The sequence below is a fragment of the Populus trichocarpa genome, chromosome 4, assembly GCF_000002775.5.
Source record: "Populus trichocarpa isolate Nisqually-1 chromosome 4, P.trichocarpa_v4.1, whole genome shotgun sequence".
NCBI lineage: Eukaryota > Viridiplantae > Streptophyta > Magnoliopsida > Malpighiales > Salicaceae > Populus > Populus trichocarpa.
Window position 1 is genome coordinate 13,345,656 of NC_037288.2, and position 21,294 is coordinate 13,366,949.

General features: G+C 30.3%; 1 protein-coding gene across 1 annotated transcript; it reads right to left on the bottom strand.

The window, feature by feature from the left end:
* Positions 1–8,391: 8,391 nt before the first annotated feature.
* LOC7472556 (transcription factor PRE1) lies at positions 8,392–9,837 on the bottom strand. The gene is made up of 2 exons (XM_002305284.4): positions 9,359–9,837; positions 8,392–8,777 (listed from the first exon to the last, which is right to left on the bottom strand). The coding sequence occupies exons 1-2, from the start codon at positions 9,476–9,478 to the stop codon at positions 8,625–8,627; spliced, it is 273 nt and encodes a 90-aa protein (XP_002305320.1). The 5' UTR covers positions 9,479–9,837; the 3' UTR covers positions 8,392–8,624.
* Positions 9,838–21,294: the final 11,457 nt, after the last annotated feature.

Here is a 21,294-nt window from a genome sequence, read left to right on the forward strand (position 1 = left end):
TTGGATTATTTGTATGATTACTTGGTTTCCATTAAAATGGGGACCAAGGTGGCAAGAGTAAACTTTACAAGTGAACTATAAAGCTTCGTAATGGAGAAGTCATCTAAGAGTAATTAAAGTTGTATGATATGTCTAGAGATAATTTCATAGAAATTATGGTGATATGACATAGAAAAAGTAAATTCTATATATATATATATATATATATATATAATTGGTATTAATAAATAAATTATATTACATTGTTGTAGGTCCTTCTCATATTATAGGACAACCTTAATTCTCTTCATTTTAAGGGTAGTGTTCTACAAGGTATATTTTGGTATTTGGTTAAGTAATATTCTAGTTCATTAGAATTTGAAGTTATCTTTTTGGCTTGTAATTAATATAAAACCATATACCACTATTTTGATAATTAAATATCTTTTATGTATGTATTTAAAATTCTAGTATGCATGTTATAATATGCTTTATTTTAATGACATCATGTATAAAAAGAAAAGATGTATGACATTGTTATTAGAATGAGAAATGGAGAAGGTATAAGTAAAAGTGGATGAAATGATGAGAAATTGGATTGTGATGAAGAAGGTCCAAAATGATTGGATCATAAATATGTATGTTCAATTGTGTTTTTGGTTGATGTTGAAACTTGGAAAGATCAATTTACAGAGAAGACTCTACTGAATTTTTAGTAGCTATTATAATAATAATAAGCTTAAATTGTTATTAGGATCGATAGATAGGGATAATGATGTTTAAAAAAAATAAAAAATAAAAAACTTACCTGTTTTTCAATGAATATGACGTAAATTAAACTGAGTGTGTTACAAAAACTATCAAAGAAGATGATAAACAGTGGTTGAATGACACATCATTCAATCCTTTCATTAAATTCTAGTGACGCGTCATCTAGGTTAAACCCTAAAAATTAGGGTTTTTAATTTGGAATTTCACAAATTTCAATGTAGTCCCTATTCTTTCAATTTTTAATTGCACCTGTAATTGCAACCCAAGTTTTAATTCCATGCAATTTCACCCATGTCAAACTCAATTGTCAGCCTCAAAGTTCAGCATCTTTTCCAATTCAGTCCTTGGTTCACGATTTATATAAATTGACCCTTAATTGACCATCAAACATTCAATTGTCTTCAATTTGACCCTTGATTTTGCTAATTTAAGTCCCTTAAGTCTCACGTCTTTTATGGTTTGATCCTTATTTCTTCAATCAAGTCCTTAATCGCTTATCAAACTTCAATATTTATGGAATTGGGCCCCTGATTTGACCAAAATAGCTTTTTAAAATTGCAATTCAATAAGGCAAATTATCCAGTCCAATCCAAAACACACCAAACACGGGACAAGAGAGTTATTTGTCTAGTCAAGTCCTGGGGACTTCAATTCCTTCAAATTAAAGCCCAATTTGAATTTAAAAAAAAAACACAATTTTCCTTGCAATTAAGCCCTATAAAATTCCAATTGAGTTATTAAACATCTAATCTTGAATTGTTCTTTCCAAATTGAATTTTTATTGTTAATAGGGCCTTCATGAGTCAAAATTGGACTGTTAATTTATTAACTTTGGATATTTTGATCCTCTCCAACTAGTTTTTGGAAATTTTCTTGACATTCTTCATGTTTTTCCCACTGATGTATTTTTTTTAAACTTTTTAAATTTTTTTATATTTTTCTTGGTATATTTATATGGGGGTCCCAAAATGGGTAACAACATTAGCAGTGGTAGTACTATACTTGTTAATAAATTGAATCTAAATATTGTTAAGCATGGTAGACCTTATAAGCTTCGATGGTTGAATAAATATGGTGAAGTTATGGTGACTAAACAAGTTTTGATTTCTTTTTCGATTGCAAAGTATAAGGATGAGGTTTAGTGTGATATGGTTCCTATGCATGCTAATCATTTATTATTAGGGAGACCTTGGCGATTTGAGAGGAAGGCCAAGCATGATAGATTTAAAAAAAAGGTATTCTCTTGAGAAGGATGGAAGGACATACACACTTGCATCATTGTCACCTAGACAGGTTTATGAAGACCAATTGAAATTGAAAAAGAAAAGTGAAGCTGAAATGGTAATACAACAATATGAGATCGTGGTTACAATGCAAAAATATATACGAAAGTGGTTAGTAAGGTGTGGTTATTTGAAATTATTACTATTTTCATATAGTGTTGTTGGAGGCAAAAGTTGGCAAAAAGAGAGCTTTGAAGGCTTAAACAAGACCAATTAAAGCTGAAACGAGAATGCAATGCCAAGGAGACAAATAAACCATGTGAGGTCATAAGTCTAAAGAGTTAAAATAAAGTGAGACTTAAGGAAAAAATAAAAGAGGAGAAAAAACTCGAATTTGGCTAAAAGAGAAAAAAAGTCAATTGGAGTCGAGAATGGAGAGAAGAAAATAAGGATGAGAAAAGAGAGAAAGATCAAGAGTATTTATTTTACTAATAAGCCTATGTTTTACTTGTGTATAAGGAGACATATTTTAACACTAACAATCTTGATTCTTTTATTCCCAGTGTTCCTACATTTGTTTTACAGGATTTTGAGGATGATATAGGACAATCAAATTTATATTTAGCTTAATTTGTCCTCCTACACAACTTTATGCCAACAAGCATAATTTTTTTTATCTAAATATTGGATCAAGTTAAAATTGTTCCAAAAGTTTTCAGAGATCATTTTTTTATCTTGGGATAAAATTACAAGTCAATCAGAGTTTGTTAAGGCTCTATGATAAAGGATCGAAGTTGCTGTCTAGATTTAGCTATGTATTTCCTGATGAGATCCATAGTGGTTTGCTATTGATATAAGATACGATCAATAATAGTATGGTAAAGTATAAACATCTTATTCTTAGAATTGATGATATTCTTAATGAGTTGCATGGATCTTGTATGTTTAGTAAAATTGATTTGAAAATCGTTTATCATCAAATAAAGATTAAAGAAGGTGATGAAGGGAAAAATAACTTTAAGACTAAATATAGATTGTTTAAATGGTTAGTCATGTTATTTAGTCTTACTATTGCACATAATAATTTAATGAGATTTATGAATAATATATTGTGTGCATTCATAGTGTCATAACCCATTTCTGGGTTATTCCCCAATTCACATTTTTTTTTCTCTCTTAAAAAAATAAAATACAAAAAAATCAAAAAATATTATAAAAAAATATAACATTGAAAAAAGGATGCCAAAACGTTCAGAAAATGATAAAAAAATAATTGGTTGAGGAGCTTTAAAAATACAAAGATTGAAATTTGATATATTTTATTTACTGATGAGAGCCCTATTGACAAAGAAAATTCAATTTGAGGAAGAAAAGTTCAAAATCAGATGTTTATGGACTCAATTAAATTTTATTGAAGGCTTAATTGAATTTATAGAGGGTTTGATTGCAAGAAAAATTGATTTTGAAGTCAATTTAGGCTTTAATTGGAAGAAATTAAAGTTCTGGGGTCAAATTATAATTTTTTAGAGTGAATTTGGTCAAATCAGGGGCTTAATTGCATAAATATTGAAGTTTGATGGTCAATTAGGGACTTAATTGAAGAAATCCGAAACCAAGGACCAAACAGGAAAAGGCGCGTAAATAAAGGGGCTGCAATTAAACCGAATCAGGAGGTAAATTGAAGAAATTAGAAGTTTATTGATCAATTAAGGGTCAAATTGCATAAATTCAAGACCAATGACCAAAGTGAAAAAGGCGGCCAACTTCAGGGCCGCTATCTGATTTTTGGCAGGGATGCAATTGCATTGATTTTTAAATCAAAATTGCAATTTAGGACTTGATTGAACAAATTACAAATTGAAGACTGATTTGGACTTTGACATAAGTTTGACGTCGTTTTCATTTAAATGAAACAACGCGTTTTGGCTAAAACAGCACCGTTTCATACACTATTAAAAAAAAAGAGCTCAAAACGGTGTCGTTTTGAACGGCACTGTAGCCTTTCTTCTTCCCCTGGACGCGCAGAAAACAGGGGAAGAAGAAAGTTTTGTTCCCCTGTTTTCACCGTCTTTTCTTCCTCCTTTTAGTTCAAAAAGACGCCGACCAAAGACCTTATCTTGCTTAGCTGACTCGTGGCCTCCCACGTGTTTGAGAAACGGAGGAGACGTGCCTCCTCGGGCAATAGTCGGGCGACAGTACAATGGCCACCCCAGCCATGTCTCTCCCCTGTTTTCCTATAAATACAGGGGAGACAAAGAGAACAAGAGAGGGGACGAAAAGAGAACAAGTGAGGGCACAGAGGAGAGCAAACAAAGAGAGAAAAAAAAAGGAGAGGGGGAAGGAGCCGAACAGAAAAGGGAAGGAGCTCAAGACTGAAAGAAAAAAGAGAAGAGAACAAGAGAGAGAACATGAGAGAGAGAGGACAAGAGAGAAAAGGACCAAAAGAAAAAAAAGAGATGAGAGACGGAGAAGAGAGCAGAACAGAGAAAAGAAGAAGAAAAAAAAAGAGGCTCTCGCCTCTACACAGCGAAGAAGAAGAAGCCAGCAGTGCGCCACCGTGCCCCCCAGCCGCCACTAGCAGCGCCGTTGCAACCACCACGGCCAGCAGTCGCCAGCGTTGCCACCGCTCCAAGTAACGGCGCCTCCTTCTTCCCTGTTTGTTAGCCTCGTCTACATTTGCATGTAGAACGTGAATAAATCACGTTCTGCAGCAAATGCAGAATTGGCTGGTTACTATACCTATGCATAGTAACTAGCTTATTTGGTTATAGGTTGGAACATCAGCCCATCCCACGTGGCTTGGCTGAGTCTAGCCCACAGCATATGGGTCAGGTTAGGCCCAGCCCAGAATGGTTGGGCCAGGTCTGACCCAGGTTTTTTTAAAAGAAAAATTCAAAAATATTTTTCAGAATTTTACAATTTTCCCGCTTATTTTTTTTTTTTGTCATTTTGATTAATATCGGTCTATATTTTTATATCGTAAAGATACATATCCGATATTAAAATACCCGGTTTTCCTCAACTTAAAAAAAAATTTAAAAAAAAATATTTTTGTGTATATGGCCAAGTGTCTCAAAACTAAAAAATCATATTGTGTTTTTCATACACCAAAAAAAAAAAAACAATGTTTTAGCATGCATTTTGGCTTTAATAACCAGTTTATTAAAGTCAGGAAAACATTGGCCAAAAATTTTAAAAACAACAAAAATATTATTTTGTTTGTCTTTTAGTATGCAGGATACGACATTATACGTAATACGTATTCCGGATATTAAATTCTTTTTTTCGGACGCTAGAACAGTTAGGTTTTACCCCATTAAGATAAAAACCTTCTTATTGAGGAGGGCTTTTCTTGAATTTTAGACAAACAGACCAACAATTAGAAAATGCAATAAGACCATAGTTTTTTTATCAGACATTAAAACAATGCAGCCTACCTTAGGTATGGCGTAGTTGGGGTGCTAATACCTTCCCTTTACACAACCAGTCTCTGTACCCGATCTCTGAGACCAGTTAGGGTTCCTAGTTACTAGAATACTAGGTGGCGACTCTCATTCAATTTTTTTACTGATAAAAGACAAGAATTCCTTGTCTCTCCACATTTATCAAATAGACCATTACATTTTTCCCTGAGAGTGGTGGACGATCGCCGCGACGCTGCACACGTGCGACACATAGGTAGCTTGATTGTTGATTACTTTGATGATATTCATAGTAAAAATCTAGGTAAGCATATTGAGAGTTTATGATTTTTGTTTAATATGCTACAAAATAAATTGTTATATGCTAATCTATTACATTGGGAAATTATTCAACATTTAAAATAGTTTATGGTTTAACTCTGCTAGATTTAATTTCTTTACTTGTTGATGAAAGAGTTTGACTAAATAGTAATAGAAAACGTACAGGTGATGAAAGCATTGTTTAATAAAGCACAACAACATGTTGAGAAAAATAATGAGAAGTATGCATTCCAACCAAACAAAAGACAAAAAAGGGATGTCTTTGAATTGGGAGATTGAGTTTGTATGCATATACGCAAACAAAGATTTTCTTAACATAGAAAATCAAAGTTGATGCTTAGAGAAGAAGATTCATTTAGATTCCTTGAAGGAGTCAATCCCTTCAAAAGTGGATCTATAAGGTAAATATAATGTTAGTGTTATATTCAATGTTTCTAACTTTCTTTGTATGATGTAAGTGATGATTCGAAGTCGAATCCTTTTGAAGAGAGAGGAGATGATGTGATCTTGGCTACAACATTAAAAAATCCATGAAGAGTGTCTATTAGGACTATTCTAAGGCCCAAAACGAAGTGGATCCAAGAAGATTTCAATAGGCTACGTTAAGAGACTTTGGTTAAAAAAGTTCAAATATGTCAATCTAGACCTTTATCTACTTTTCGAATCATATATGAAGCTATATGAGGCGTTCAGATGTGATTCGAATTGGGTTAGAAACTAGACATCTGTACCTTTTTAAAAATTTATCTGGACAAGAGAAAACAACATGTTTAAAATTTGGCCTAGAATCTGCCAACGAAGTGCAAAAAACAAAAAAGACATTGTTTCCTTAAGATTTATGAATTTCATTCACTACAAGGAGTTCTTAATGCTATTATAACTTATATGGCAGCCTTTGGCTTACTTATTTTATAAGGATTTCATATCAAATAAGAAAAATTAATTGGTTAGAAATTTATTCTTATTTTACAAGGCATTAGGCTTTTGTTTAGTAAGGATTCTTTAACAATTATTTTTCTTGGATATGTTTTATTGTTATATGTGGCAAAGGATGAAAAGTAATCTTAGACTATTGTTTTATTATTTTAAACTTGATTTTAATTAGTTTAAACTTTATTTAAATTAGATGTATGTTTGAACCATTAGTTTTAGGGTTTACATATAAATACTTTTATGTAAGGATTTTTATGGAGTTAATGTATTTTTAAATAAGGTTGTCGCATATTGTATGTCTTTTTCTCTTTGTGTAGTTGATTGATTTTGACACTAAGTTCTTGATTAAACATGCAAACTCTTTAAAGGATTGATCAACTTTGTTGTGATTTATACTTATTGTTCGCGTCTCGTTATAGGTATAGGGTATGAATGATCAATCACATATAACTTTGGTTCTCTAAGATAAGATTCTTGTTAGGTCAAGTTGTAAATTTTTCTTGAAACCTCAAATTTACAATTTAAAGGACAATTCCACATTCAAATTTTATAATTGAGTTTGAATTTTATTCGAAAGACTGAAACCTTGTGGTGATTGAGTGATTATCAATCTTTTATACTATTTTGTTTTGTTATATTATTTTTTAGATATGAAATATTTTTTTAACACTTTCCTTAACTTGTAACCAAGTTGCTTTGGCTCCTTAATCTTTGTTGGGATGTTTGATTTCTTCAAGATTGTGATATCCTATTAAAAATAATTTATGTCCAAAAGTTTAAGCTTTTAATATTGTATTTGGTACTTTATAATCTTGATGATGAGTAGATGGTTAGAAATTTGAATATTATCATCTTTATTTTCTGTAATTAATTTTAAAATAGTAGGCACTAGATAATAGTAAACATAAGTATAAAGTTTGAAGCCTAAATTTTTATTTTATTAAAAGAATGTTAAAAGAATAATATAAATTTATTTTAAACTATCATTTAATAACTTAATTTATGATTTTATAACACTTAGCATTACCGTAAAAAAAAAAATTAATTTTCAAAAACAAATTTCATGGAATCAAGTTATTAAGCTAAGATCTAAATAATAGTAAAATTCGAGATTTTCTTAAATAATTTATTTTGGTTTTGCTCCTACAAAATTCCAAAGAATTCTGGAACTCCCGCGACCAGTATCCTATTAAGGCATGAATACTAATTAACAAATAAATCCCAATACTAAAATAAAAAATTAAGAAACTAAAAAGCGAATTGACTAAAAACCTGGCAGAGTATATTACAGTATATATCACTTAATTAACTAAATAATGAATTAATTGATGTTCTATCAAATCAGTACCCGGTAATACTTTATTTTTTTAGGTTTTGTGCTTCCATTATGTGCCACTTGATCCCCTACTTACCGACAAAAACACCCGATGAATATGTATTATGTTACTAGTGTCTATCTATAAAGATGGACAAGTCTTACTCGAAATATATTTCATGTAAACTTAGACCCCGGCTCCATTTACACTGAAATTTCAATAAATTTTGATTTTTTTAATTTTTAATTATTTTTTTATTTTTGGATCATTTTAATATACTGATGTTAAAAATAAATTTTAAAAAATAAAATAAAAATATTATTTTAATGTATTTTAAAAAAAAAACACTTTAAAAAGTAACTTTAATTACACTTTCAAGCATACCCTTGAATTTTAGTATCAACCTTTTATATATATATAAACCAATTAACTCAAATCCCATATTCTATATAGATAATGCATAAATTTGGCTTTGCTAGTGCAATTCCCTTTTATTATACAACTTAAATACATTGCCTATCTCATATGGCATATATTAAAATTGATGCATGCATATGCTAACCCTTGTTTGGTCGATAAGCGATAAAAACCTAATAACAAGTACATTAAAATGAGAACATATATATAAACTAACCCAAGGACCTGTCCTGATCATAATATTACATAATTAAACTCCTTATTATCTCAGCTTCAGGACTATCAGAATCAATTGTTGCCAAAAGCTGAGACAATCGCTCACTTAAATCATCAACCTCCCTATGCAAGTTCTTGATATAGTTGCAAGTTTCTTGTAGGACCTTAGAAGCTGATACCTGCATATCATATCATATCATATATTTAAAAAAGTCAAAATTCATATCATTCAAGAACAAGTATATATAAACCCTTGCTAATTATTAATTAACATTATTATTGGAGAGATTATAATTCTAAATGTCTTGCAAACTACCAAATTGTCATAAATATATGCGTGTTATTTATATTAGTCTAAACCATATAGTAGGAACTAGTAATTACTACTTTTATCCATAACATTGACATGATGTAGCCAAAGGGTATGGACCAAATTGTCAAAAACAGCAGTCAATTATAAGACCATAAAATGCATTATTCGGCTCTTCCTTTGGGTGGTCCAATCCAACAACGAAAACTGTGAAGGTCAAAGAGAACTTGGATAGCTATGAAAATACTTTCCTTGATGGCCGGGTCATAGTTCAAAATGTCTAGAGAGTGCAATTATTATAACTGTAATACACTATTCTTGTCGAACATGCATCATGTGCAACATTACTCATGTATTTCTCCACCTACTTTCCCCTACAAGATTTCATGTCGCTCTCTTCCTTCACTGTCATAAAAGAGAGAGTGAAAGACAGAGTGGGGGTTAAAGTACCTTATCGGAGCGCCTTTGACGAATCTCAGGGAGAAGCTGGCGTAATTTGGAGACAAGGTGGATGATTTGATCATCAGTGATCCTTGGAACACTAGACTGCCTTGACCTTCTGCTAGACATGCCTGCAGCCTATAAACAAAATTTTGGCACGTGTCTGCTTCAAAGTTTTTGAAACCCAGCTGGTTTTGGTAAAAGGAAGAGTGTTGAAGAACCCAAAAGAGCAAATGGGAAGGTATATCGGCGGTAAGGGAAGATGAGAAGGAAAGTAAAGATAGAAGGAATGTGTTAGATGTAGTAATTAGCTTAGTTAGGGAGGTGAAGAAATGGAGATAGTGATAAGAGAGTTATAAAGAGAAGGACCACAAAAGCAAGTTAACAGGGTGTGTGTGTGTGTGTGTGTGTGTGTGTTAGAGAGAGAGAGAGAGAGAGAGAGAGAGAGAGAGAGATGCTGGATGTGATGAAGACAAGTGCCTTGGAGAAATAAGTGGACTAGGCTTGATGTTTTATATTTTTTTTAAAGTGAAAGAGAGAGAAGAAGGAGACCATGTACTTCTTCTGTGTGTTCCCAACACGGGGTTTGATCTCAAGTGGGCTAAGAGAAATGTGTGTGTTTTTCTCAAACAAAGTGGGCCTTTATGTGCATGTCTCGATACACAACACCATGTGATCATAGGACATTTCTCATCACCAATCAGGGACTTCCAATCACTGAATTTCATACAAAATGTCAATTTGCCACATTATGCTACTACTCCACATGTATCCGTAAGATTCATGAAGCCTACATTTCCAGGCCTTTACTCAATTTTTTACCAATATTTTTCTATTAGTACAGAGAATTTAATTATTTTTTTTATGAAATAACACAGCTGTTAAAAAAAAATGAACTAATATGATTTGTGCTAAGTTTCAAAACATGAAATATAAAATGGTTGCGATTGAAAAATACAACATTTATATAAATGTTATATTTACAAAATATAACTTTTTTAAATGTTACATTTTAGAACCGCGATAACCATCAAAACACTAGCAACCTTTGTATTTAATTGTTTTAATGAAGGGAATTACTTATCGTGCTTATCTTGGTATATTTTTAATAAGCGAGGGCAGTTTGGAGACTTAAGCTAAATAAAAATTATCCATGGGGTTTGAGTACTCATGATTGACCTTTTGGAAGTGACATAATCATAATATTGTTTAGATTAGGCTTCTTTACTTATAAAATTAAATATTGCATAAAAACTAGTTTTTAATTAGCTTGTAATCAAAATTTCTTTTGAATTTATGATGAATTACATAATAACTATGATTTTTGTTCTCATTTCATCATTGTAATTAATTTTTTATCAAGCATTTTATAATAAAAATTTCATTTGAATTTAGAAAAAATTTAAGTTGATGTTTTCAAAATGAAACTTCTTTAAATGTCGCATTTGGTAACCGCGACAATCACCAAACCACTTTTTTCCCCTAAAGTTACCTATAAACACTAAACCTTAACCCTATCTAAAATTATAAAAAAATCATAACTAACAAAATAACAACATAAAACTCATAATTAACAAATTAACATAATAAAATACATCGATAACATATAAGTATGTCTATCTATCCACGTTATTGTATTCTATTAGATGAACAGGTTCATCAATAACATGACTATTTTTTGTTTGAGTGGCCTCATTCTCAGCCATGATATCATCAAGAGTTAACGTTTCTCTAAAGCTTATAGGTGCATTACGGTAAATAGTGAACCAAGAAAACACATAGATATATCCTTCGTTTTCTTCATCAAAATTAAAAGCACAAAGGCGACCTCTCAACCCTCTCATATCAATAAGCCAACATGATATTCATCAAATTCATACATTAAAGGTTCCATAAATAAAATGCATCATTCAACATATATTCATTCTAAAAAGTTACAATTACTTCTAGTATTTTGAATCTGTTACACATATTGCTTATATTGCAAGTCTTTTGCTAGAAGAACCTACACGGGGTCTGGTGTGATGACCGACATGTTATACCAATATACCAAATCATATACTTCTCCTATGTAATCATATGATGAATCTCGGTAAATACCTCATTACTTCATGCATCCCACTATGATATATAAGTTCCATGGAAGTTTAACGAGTTATAATTGTCAATTTTACCTTGATAATTTACGGCGTGCAACTCATTTCCCATATCAATGTCAACCAGAATGTGTTTCATGTAGTCAAACTATCGCATTACTCGATTAGAAAAATATAGCCTAACCATCTAAAAAAACCTAACAGGACCACTACAGTCTATTTATCTATCCTGCTAATGTAAACTATAAGTGCAACTATCAATTTATTATCTTTGTACAAAGCCTAATTTACCTACAATACACGTTTCAAAAATAACGAGAACACATGTTTTTTAACACATACCTGGAAAGGATGCTGCCTATCTAGCTCACTCCAATATAATTACAATAAATATGTAGGATTACTATCAAATACCTTAATCGCATACCACCTAACATTACAAATCACAAGCTTATTAGCTTTTTTTTCAAGTCACATTTAGACAATATAGTTGCATATAATTATTTTAAACATTGCATTACCTAATGGGAGTTGAAGTGTAACTTATATAATCTAGACAGTCATAACTTGCTTCCTTAGAATTTAAGGTCAACCCATATTGAGATGCTCCCAAGATCATAGCTATTTTGAAAAAACATATGAGTGATTTTTTTTTTATTACAAAGATTTGAAATGTAAATGTAAATGTAAATGAGAATTTGAAATTGTTTTCATTTATACCTGGAAAGGATGCTGCCTATCTAGCTCACTCCAATATAATTACAATAAATATGTAGGATTATTATCAAATACCTTAATCGCATACCACCTAACATTACAAATCACAAGCTTATTAGCTTTTTTTTCAAGTCACATCTAGACAATATAGTTGCATATAATTATTTTAAACATTGCATTACCTAATGGGAGTTGAAGTGTAACTTATATAATCTAGACAGTCATAACTTGCTTCCTTAGAATTTAAGGTCAACCCATATTAAGATGCTCCCAAGATCATAGCTATTTTGAAAAAACATATAAGTGCCTTTTTTATTATTACAAAGATTTGAAATGTAATTGTTTCATTTATACCTGGAAAGGATGCTGCCTATCTAGCTCACTCCAATATAATTACAATAAATATGTAGGATTATTATCAAATACCTTAATCACATACCACCTAACATTACAAATCACAAGCTTATTAGTTTTTTTTCAAGTCACATTTAGACAATATAGTTGCATATAATTATTTTAAACATTGCATTACCTAATGGGAGTTGAAGTGTAACTTATATAATCTAGACAGTCATAACTTGCTTCCTTAGAATTTAAGGTCAACCCATATTGAGATGCTCCCAAGATCATAACTATTTTGAAAAAACATATAAGTGCTTTCTTTTTTTTATTACAAAGATTTGAAATGTAAATGTAAATGTAAATGAGAATTTGAAATTGTTTCATTTATACCTGGAAAGGATGCTGCCTATCTAGCTCACTCCAATATAATTACAATAAATATGTAGGATTATTATCAAATACCTTAATCACATACCACCTAACATTACAAATCACAAGCTTATTAGCCTTTTTTCAAGTCACATTTAGACAATATAGTTGCATATAATTATTTTAAACATTGCATTACCTAATGGGAGTTGAAGTGTAACTTATATAATATAGACAGTCATAACTTACTTCCTCAGAATTTAAGGTCAGCCCATATTGAGATGCTCCCATGATCATAGCTATTTTGAAAAAAACATATGAGTGGTTTTTTTTTTTTTCATTTATTACAAAGATTTGAAATGTAAATGCAAATGAGAATTTTAAATTGTTTCATTTATACCTGTAAAAGTAGATATATCCCCCAACTTGTTTTGTCCCGTTCATGGATGCAACACACTATCCATACGACATGCCAAGACAACAAAACCCCAGCTATATATGGAGATCGCATTAAAATCCTTAAGAAGCATAAAATAAATACATGTGTAAGATCTATGAATAGAATGCTACCAAACATATGCAATAAATATACGCTGGCATACCTGCATCATCTTTCAATGATCATAACAAGATTAAAAAATAATTCTAAAATATGTAATATATTAAAGTCATAATTTAATGCATACATACAGAAGACCTCATCGTCAACATCATCTGATGGTGTGACAAATATCTCATCAAATCATTTAAGGCATATCCTACCCTCTTTCAATTCAATTCAATGGGAAGAGGTGTCACTCTAAATACATGCTCACATAGCGTAACTAGATTACACATTCCATTGGATGTTATTGCATGTCCATCGATAAGAAGTTCAAACAGAACTATTATATCCTGTAATATAGGTGTTATCTCCAAGTTCCTGAGTTGGAACATGTGTTTCTCACGTTTTCATCGCTCAATTAGTGCATTAATCAATCCTTGATCAAGCTTGAAGTGCTTCAAGCAAATAATGCATAAACATTATGCCTAGAACAAAAATAGCTTAATTCAATCACGTAGTTTCATCAACTTATGTGTTTGGTAATATATCTTAACCTTATCCTATAATACAATTTAAAACATAAATACATTGAATATAAAGTCAGGAAAGTGTTAATTAAAGTTAAATATAGTTACAATGCCAACAAATTTATCCTCTGATTTGTGTTTGTCCTATAACCACAAGATAAAAGTATCAACGAGCCAAGTAGGCATGTACTATGACATAAAATTCTTCAAAACTTAACCAAACTCATGTTATTTTCATATTCAATTGCATGAAATCAATCATAATTGAATTAATCTATACCTAATTTATCAAAAAAATAAAATTAAACTAAACCTAAACAATAATTTAATCACAAATATACCAATCACAAATTAAATATAAAACCCATAAAATTAATAGTAATGTAGAATGTTTACCTTACTTTTTAGTTGGGAAGTGGTGGCTGTGTGGTGGTTATGGTTGGGGAGAGGAGGCAACAGCTGGGGCGACGGTTTCTAATGAGAAAAACATTCTTTAAGGCTTAAAGATGAAGTGGATGTGATTTTTAGATGTTTTATGATAAAAACCAATCATTTTTTAGGTTTTTTTTTAGAGAAGGAAGGGGGCTGACCATTGGTTTTTTAGAGAGAGAGGGAGAGTCTATTTTGTTGGGGGAGAAGAAAGGAGGTTGGGGTTTAATTTCATGATATGTCATAATTTTGAGACGTGATATGATAAATTGTCATGCTTTAGAATCGCGACATCCATGAAATGTTACATTTGTGAATCATGATAGGTTAAAATTATGTTGTTTGACTATTTTTTTTTTAAATTTTGCTATTCCACTAATATTTTTAACTTATTTGGCTAATGTTTTAGATAAAATCAATTTTTACTAGTAAACCATTCTTGACATGACATGCTCTTATTGGTCATTGACCTAAATAAATCAAACATCAGTTCACGAGGTTCTACAATTAATGACAACTAATTTGTACCCTCCTCTTTCACTTAGCATTTGCCCATTTATTATTTTTCAAGTATTTTATGGTCAATAAATTACAATGGAAGTTTGACCATGTGCAAAATTTAATGTTTGATGCCTATATATACGAAGAAGGAAATATTAACAAAAAAAAACAATTAAAAGAGTTCATACATTTACCCCATTAATGCCATGCTCTTCCACTCACAATTGCTTGTTCACATCACTATTGTTTTTTGTTTCAGTCCCTAAAGTCTAACATGATTAGCGTTTTGGATATATTTATTTTTCATTTTTTCCCTTGCAGCTATAGTTGCCATGGTTTTATTTGGGGCCATGTCCTTGGGTATTATTTTCCTCATGCAGTTTGGTTAGGTTTGTTTCATATTGCTATTGCAAGGTCCATGTTTAAATAATGGTGAAGATTTATGGAGTTAAAGACAAAGGACTTGAATTGATATTGTTGTCAATGCAATGGATAATGCTTTGTTGTGCCTAAATTTTCACATAACATTATTTATATTTGGAATAATTGTTGGTCTGTGTTTCGTTAATTTGTTTTTATGAAATGAACTGTTTTTCTACAGTTTTTAGCATCTTTTTATTTTTTTTAATTCCTCAACCTACTTAATATGTATAATATAAGTTTTCCTTAAACTTTCTTACCGTAATCAAAAGTCTTATAATATTCTTCCATGCTAAATAACATGCTACTAATCCCCTTATTTTTTCCCTTCCACTTTAATTGTGCATGTTGCTATATGACGACTCCATTACGAAACCTAAAACAATATGGTCATGGAGGAACTATTGGTCTTTAAGTTTATCATATTTCAATATAAAGAATCAAATCATAGCCTAATAGTTTTAACTATCTATTTATTGATAGTCTAGTAGTTTTCTGGTTTTAATTAAAAAGTAATCTATTTTTTATTTTAATTTTACTATTCATTCCCTTATAAATTACTACAAGTTAGTACATATTCACTCAGTAACTTCTTTTTTGTCCCTTTTTTTGTCATTTAATTTTTTTTTCAATTTAGTCCTTTCATATTGTGTTTATTAGAGTTTGGGCTTTGTGATTTATTTATGTATGCGTTCTATAGGGTTATCATAGTCTTAAAAAAATTTCAGCATTAGATTGGTGCTCGATTTTGCAGAAAATAATTTGGTTTTATAGTTTAAAAGAGATTAGAAATTAAAGGACTAAAATTGAGAAAGAAGTGAAATGGCAAGCCTCTAAAAAAAATGAAAAAATGGTTCTCGTGTTTCCTCCTAGATTTCTCCTTGGGTATTTTTCAAAGTTACTTATTGGTTCTTTGAGTTTTCCTATCTATTAATTTGGTCTAAGATTTTATTTTTCTTATTTTTTCAGTTCTTTGTTTGAGAGAGGTGAGAGAAAGTCATTGGAAAATGGCAATAAAAGAGAAAGTCGTGGAACCACTTTCCTACAACTAAAAAAAAAAAATCATTCTTGGTGTCAATGAGTTTTATTAAAACAAAAGAAGCTATATTGAGGTGTTTTTTCACTTGTCATCCTCCTTGACAAAGTAGATCAAGGTTCAAAAATTATTATTTAAGACTCTAAATAGGTTTAACGAGACCTCTAATGTGTTTATTTAGTGAAAACTAAGTTTTTTTTAGGGTGCTTGAGATCTAACCCAACTTTTTGGCCACTAAATGTGGCCAAAAAATGAACTAGTGGGTTGTGTGTTCTCTTCTACTACAAATATCGTGTCATGTGATGGTTTTTTTTAAAGATTTTGAATGGACAACATGTTGTTCTTCCAATTTAATTAAAAAATTTAATCGGTCAATCTTGAGGGGTGTAGCTCAACTAGTCAAGCTCTAGGTTTGCTCCCTAGAAGTCACCAGTTCGAGTCCCACAAATCTCAGGACCACTGGAAACTTACATGGTCGTTAACTTCAGGACCCGTGGGATTAGTTGAGGTGCGCACAAGCTGACCCGGACACCCACATTAATAAAAAAAATTAATCAGTCCAAGTGTGAAGGCCTGCCTTTACAAGCCCATGCTCACTAGGCCTATTTTGTTGGCCAGCAAGGACTACTCAATAAAGTAGTGACTTTTTTAACACTTTTTTTTTTATAAATTTAATTAAATAAAATAGATACAATTTTTTTTGGTATCATTCTACTAGTACCATTCTATTTTGGATTTATTTTCAAATAAAATTATAATATTTTTTTATTGTATTAACAAACGCTTTTTTTATACTGCCCTTCATAATTCTTTTAATATTGAACTACTTAGTCTTTGATTAGTGTTTAAATCTCTATGTAACATTTTTTTTTATGTGTATATTCTTTAATTTATTTTTTATTTTTTGTTGAACGTATACTTGATAATTTTTAATTCATGATTGAAATTTCGCTTACAAATAAAAAATATATTAGTAACACCTGTATTTACATTATTATTTTTTTTGTCTAACTCACGGTGGAGTGCAAGCAAATTATCAAGGATAATCTAATTCATATCACTCCCAAAAAAAAAAACCCCCCCTTTATGTCTATCAGTCTTCTTCATTAAATTGATCTGTAATACATCTACCATCCTTCCTTTCAATAGTTTACCTAATTGTGTAACTTTTTTTTCTCTCACTGCGCTGGTTTTCTTTTTATTATTTACAATACTTTCCCGACAAGTATTTTTGGCTACCTTGCTTTTCTACAATCTATTCCATCCAGACAAAACTTGATACTTAACAAATATACTAAAATAGCTAGGGCTTGTGATGGTACTTTAGTGTTGATATAAAGAGTGAAGCATCAACCTCCTTTGTTTTTTTTTTTTTTTTTAATTTCATCACGTTTATGTTATTAACTTAATTTTTTTGTGATCTAATTTCATAAAATAAAATTTTAAATTATAGAAGAAAGACAAAATCAAAAGTGAAAGGACCACAATGTAAAACACAAAAAAAATATATTGTCAATCTCGAAATCTTTAAAAATTTTATTTTGGTCCAAACATTCATGTTGTTTATTTTTCAGTAATTAAACTTGAAAGATAAAAGAGAAAGTCACTAAAAAAATATAAAGGAGAGAAAAAGTTATTGTTGGACCACAATCCGAATTAAAAAAGAGAGAATAATTGTGTTAATTGATTCCATTTGATTGAATTTCATTTAATTTTTACTTTATTTTTGAATAAGAATATATAAATCTTTTTATGATATTAGCAAGTATTTTTATACAACCCATCATCATTATTAATTTTTAAATTTTAACCGGTTGTTTTCTTGATATCATATATTTTTTTATTGTCATATAATTAAATAATTATTTTAAAAAAACAATGTTATTAAGTCTAGTTGGAACCATGACTTGAGTTGTCGATTTAACAAGTTAGCTTAGGTTGGTCTTCATCGATCAAAGACGTCATCGTGCTTGAGAAAAAAAAATGTTTGAGTTTATAATTAAAATCTTACTTGGAAATAGAAATTAACAACACATCTACACAATTGTTTTACATTTAAAAAGTTTATGATCCGATCCATATACGAACTAATTATCTAGTTTTCCCTTTTGCAGGATGAGTTAGTATTGCATTAAATGCGTAGGTAGTTTACGAAGATCGCTTAACTCGCAATTAAACAATGGGGCTAATTTATTCCTTGTAAACTTAACCAATGCCTTTTCCTATATTCTAAGATTTATTATTACCATGTTTCCGTGTAATTTTATTATGATATATTAAGAATAACTAATGGTATTTTATTAGCTATTTTTTTAAAATTTATTTTAAAATAATAAAAAAATAAAAATAAAAAAGAGAACTACTAGATTAAGATATTCTTATAATTTTTTATGTGTTATAGATTTTACTATCTCTTTCTTGAAAGTGAGTTTTTAAGAAATACCAAATAGGATGTTATTAGTTAGTCTATATGCACAATAAAATTTTCCTCTAAATTCACTATATATATATATATATATATATATATATATATATATATATTAAGTATAATCATGAATTTTTTATATATTTTTTAATTAACATATATTATGAGGATTCATACCACAACCATATCACAACATGAAATTAAGTTCAATTTATTTCTGCAGTGTATCAAGGGCAAGATAACTGGTGCAAATCTAAGATGGCAACCAAGCAAAATAAATATTTGAATGATCATGTCTTTTTACCTCTCTCATACATTATACATTATTGCAAATCTAGATGGCAACCAAGCAAAATCAATATTTCAATGTTCATATCTCATACATTACACATTATTATTTTTCTTCCTTGTTTGGGACATAACTACGTTAGTGTTCCTAGCTTGATCATCAAAACCTCATTTCACATGCCATTTCCCTGGCATACACGACATGCACGTGTTATGTCATTGGCTAGTACATTGTATTATTGGGAGAAAATCTCTAATATATACAGGAATGTATATGAAATTTCAAATTAACGCTTTTGCCTAGCAGAGTCACGTGCTACAAGAAATTAATTTAGACAATTGTTGCAACAAAGTTCATAAACCAGCTTATATTTTTGTCAACAACCAACAATTAAGTTCTTCAATTAGGATTATCATCACCATCTTAATTTGATTCTTCTAGACTGATAATGATTAATATATATTTCTTTTGCTACCCCTTTAATAATATATATGTTTGGAAGCTTTTCGTAATCGGTGTGTGTGATTGGTGCAATTAATATATAAAACCAAACTTGATAAAACTAGTGTTTTATTTACTTTAATTAGTTCTTTGATTGAACCTTAAAAAATATTAAGAGTACTAGAATATTCTCTCACATCCCTCGACATATTTATTTAACATTAATTCTTTTTCCTGTGATTAGGAATTAATTTTTTTTTTTAAAAAGGGAGTGGGTGGAGAGAAGGTAGTGTAAGGTGGTTTATAATATGATAAAAGACATGTGTATATATATATATATATATATATTGAATCTGTTCTCTAATTGGTATCTATTGCAAGGTGAATAGTATACACAAATGGAAAGGTTATCTCATATATATATATATATATATATATATACACGCACATCACACATGGCTTGCCAATATAGTAAAAATTAATAGAATAACGTGAAACTGTTTCAACTTTTATGTCAAATGGAAACGGACATATAAATTAGGCAAAGGGCCATAGTAATGGCACATACACATGGATAGCTCGATTGTGTGTAGAAAGTCAATATCAAGATGACATTCATGGCTCACCACCTTACTTCTTGTTAGAAATCAAGGACTGCAAATTCGAAATGGTGGCATTTCATGTTAGTCCATGTGAGTTTTCCGTGAAAATCAGGTAACATCATGTAACCTTTATGGAACAAACACATGACCTTGATGTATGAAGAGGATGGAGAAGACTTGTGATCACCGTAAACGCGAAATGTTCTCATCTCTCTTCTTTCTTTGAAATGACAGACTTTGGCCAAAAGGAGAGTGTGTTAAATGTCTTAAAGAAATGAAGATTCGATGAACTAAACGTACAAGCATGGGTTTTTAACCCTATCTATCTTGTTTGGTCATGATGCCCTGCCACGAATTTGTGGGAAAACCATGCAAATTAGAGCAATATCGTTATTTTGTATGATTTCCCTTCCGTGATAAACGAAAGTCAAGCAAGTAAAACGTTGCTGCAGTTTAATATTCACTTGACTATGCATGTTCGGGGTCGGCAAGAAATATTTGATAGATCACATAGTTTGAGATATAGTATATGTGAAGTTCGAGGACCTACTTTATTTTATGTAATTAATCCACCCCTAATTGCGCCATTTGATTGAGAAAAACAAATGTTGGAAGTGATAATGATTCATTTGTCTCCGACAAATACAATCCTCTATTTGATTTGCCAGGTTTTGTTTGTTTGTTTGTTTAATTCAAATGTTAAAGGTGGATTGGAGTCTCCGACATACAATAAATGATGTTTTAGCGCATGAACACACCTAAGCTACTTTGTTCACAAGCAATCGCATCTTTATTTAGGGAGTGCTTCTTCTTTTTTTTAATTACTCATATATTTCGTACACATGACTTTTTTAACCATAAGATATCCTTGGAATAATTTTCATATATTAAAAGTATGTTTCTTTCCATTTAGTTGTTAATCATACCATATATATATATATATATAAAACAAAAAAAAAACTTAGATTAATGTATTTTAGAAAAATAATTTTCTGATCACAACCTTCTTTAAAATCTGTAAGGAGATAATAATATGCTCTAAGATTTGTACAAGAATATGATAACATGAGGAATGGCATACATTTTTTTGTCGCCAATGATATAATTAATTATAGTTTAAGCCATTATTAAAAAAAAAAAAATTATAGTTTAAGCCATTATTCACCACTTTCAATTATCATGTATCCTCGGGATATGATATTCCAAA

Coding starts and splice junctions, on each gene's coding strand:
- LOC7472556 (XM_002305284.4), bottom strand. CDS start 9,478: ATGTCTAGCAGAAGGTCAAGGCAGTCTAGTGTTCCAAGGATCACTGAT. Junction 8,778..9,358: donor GTCAAAGGCGCTCCGATAAG/GTACTTTAACCC, acceptor TATGATATGCAG/GTATCAGCTTCTAAGGTCCT.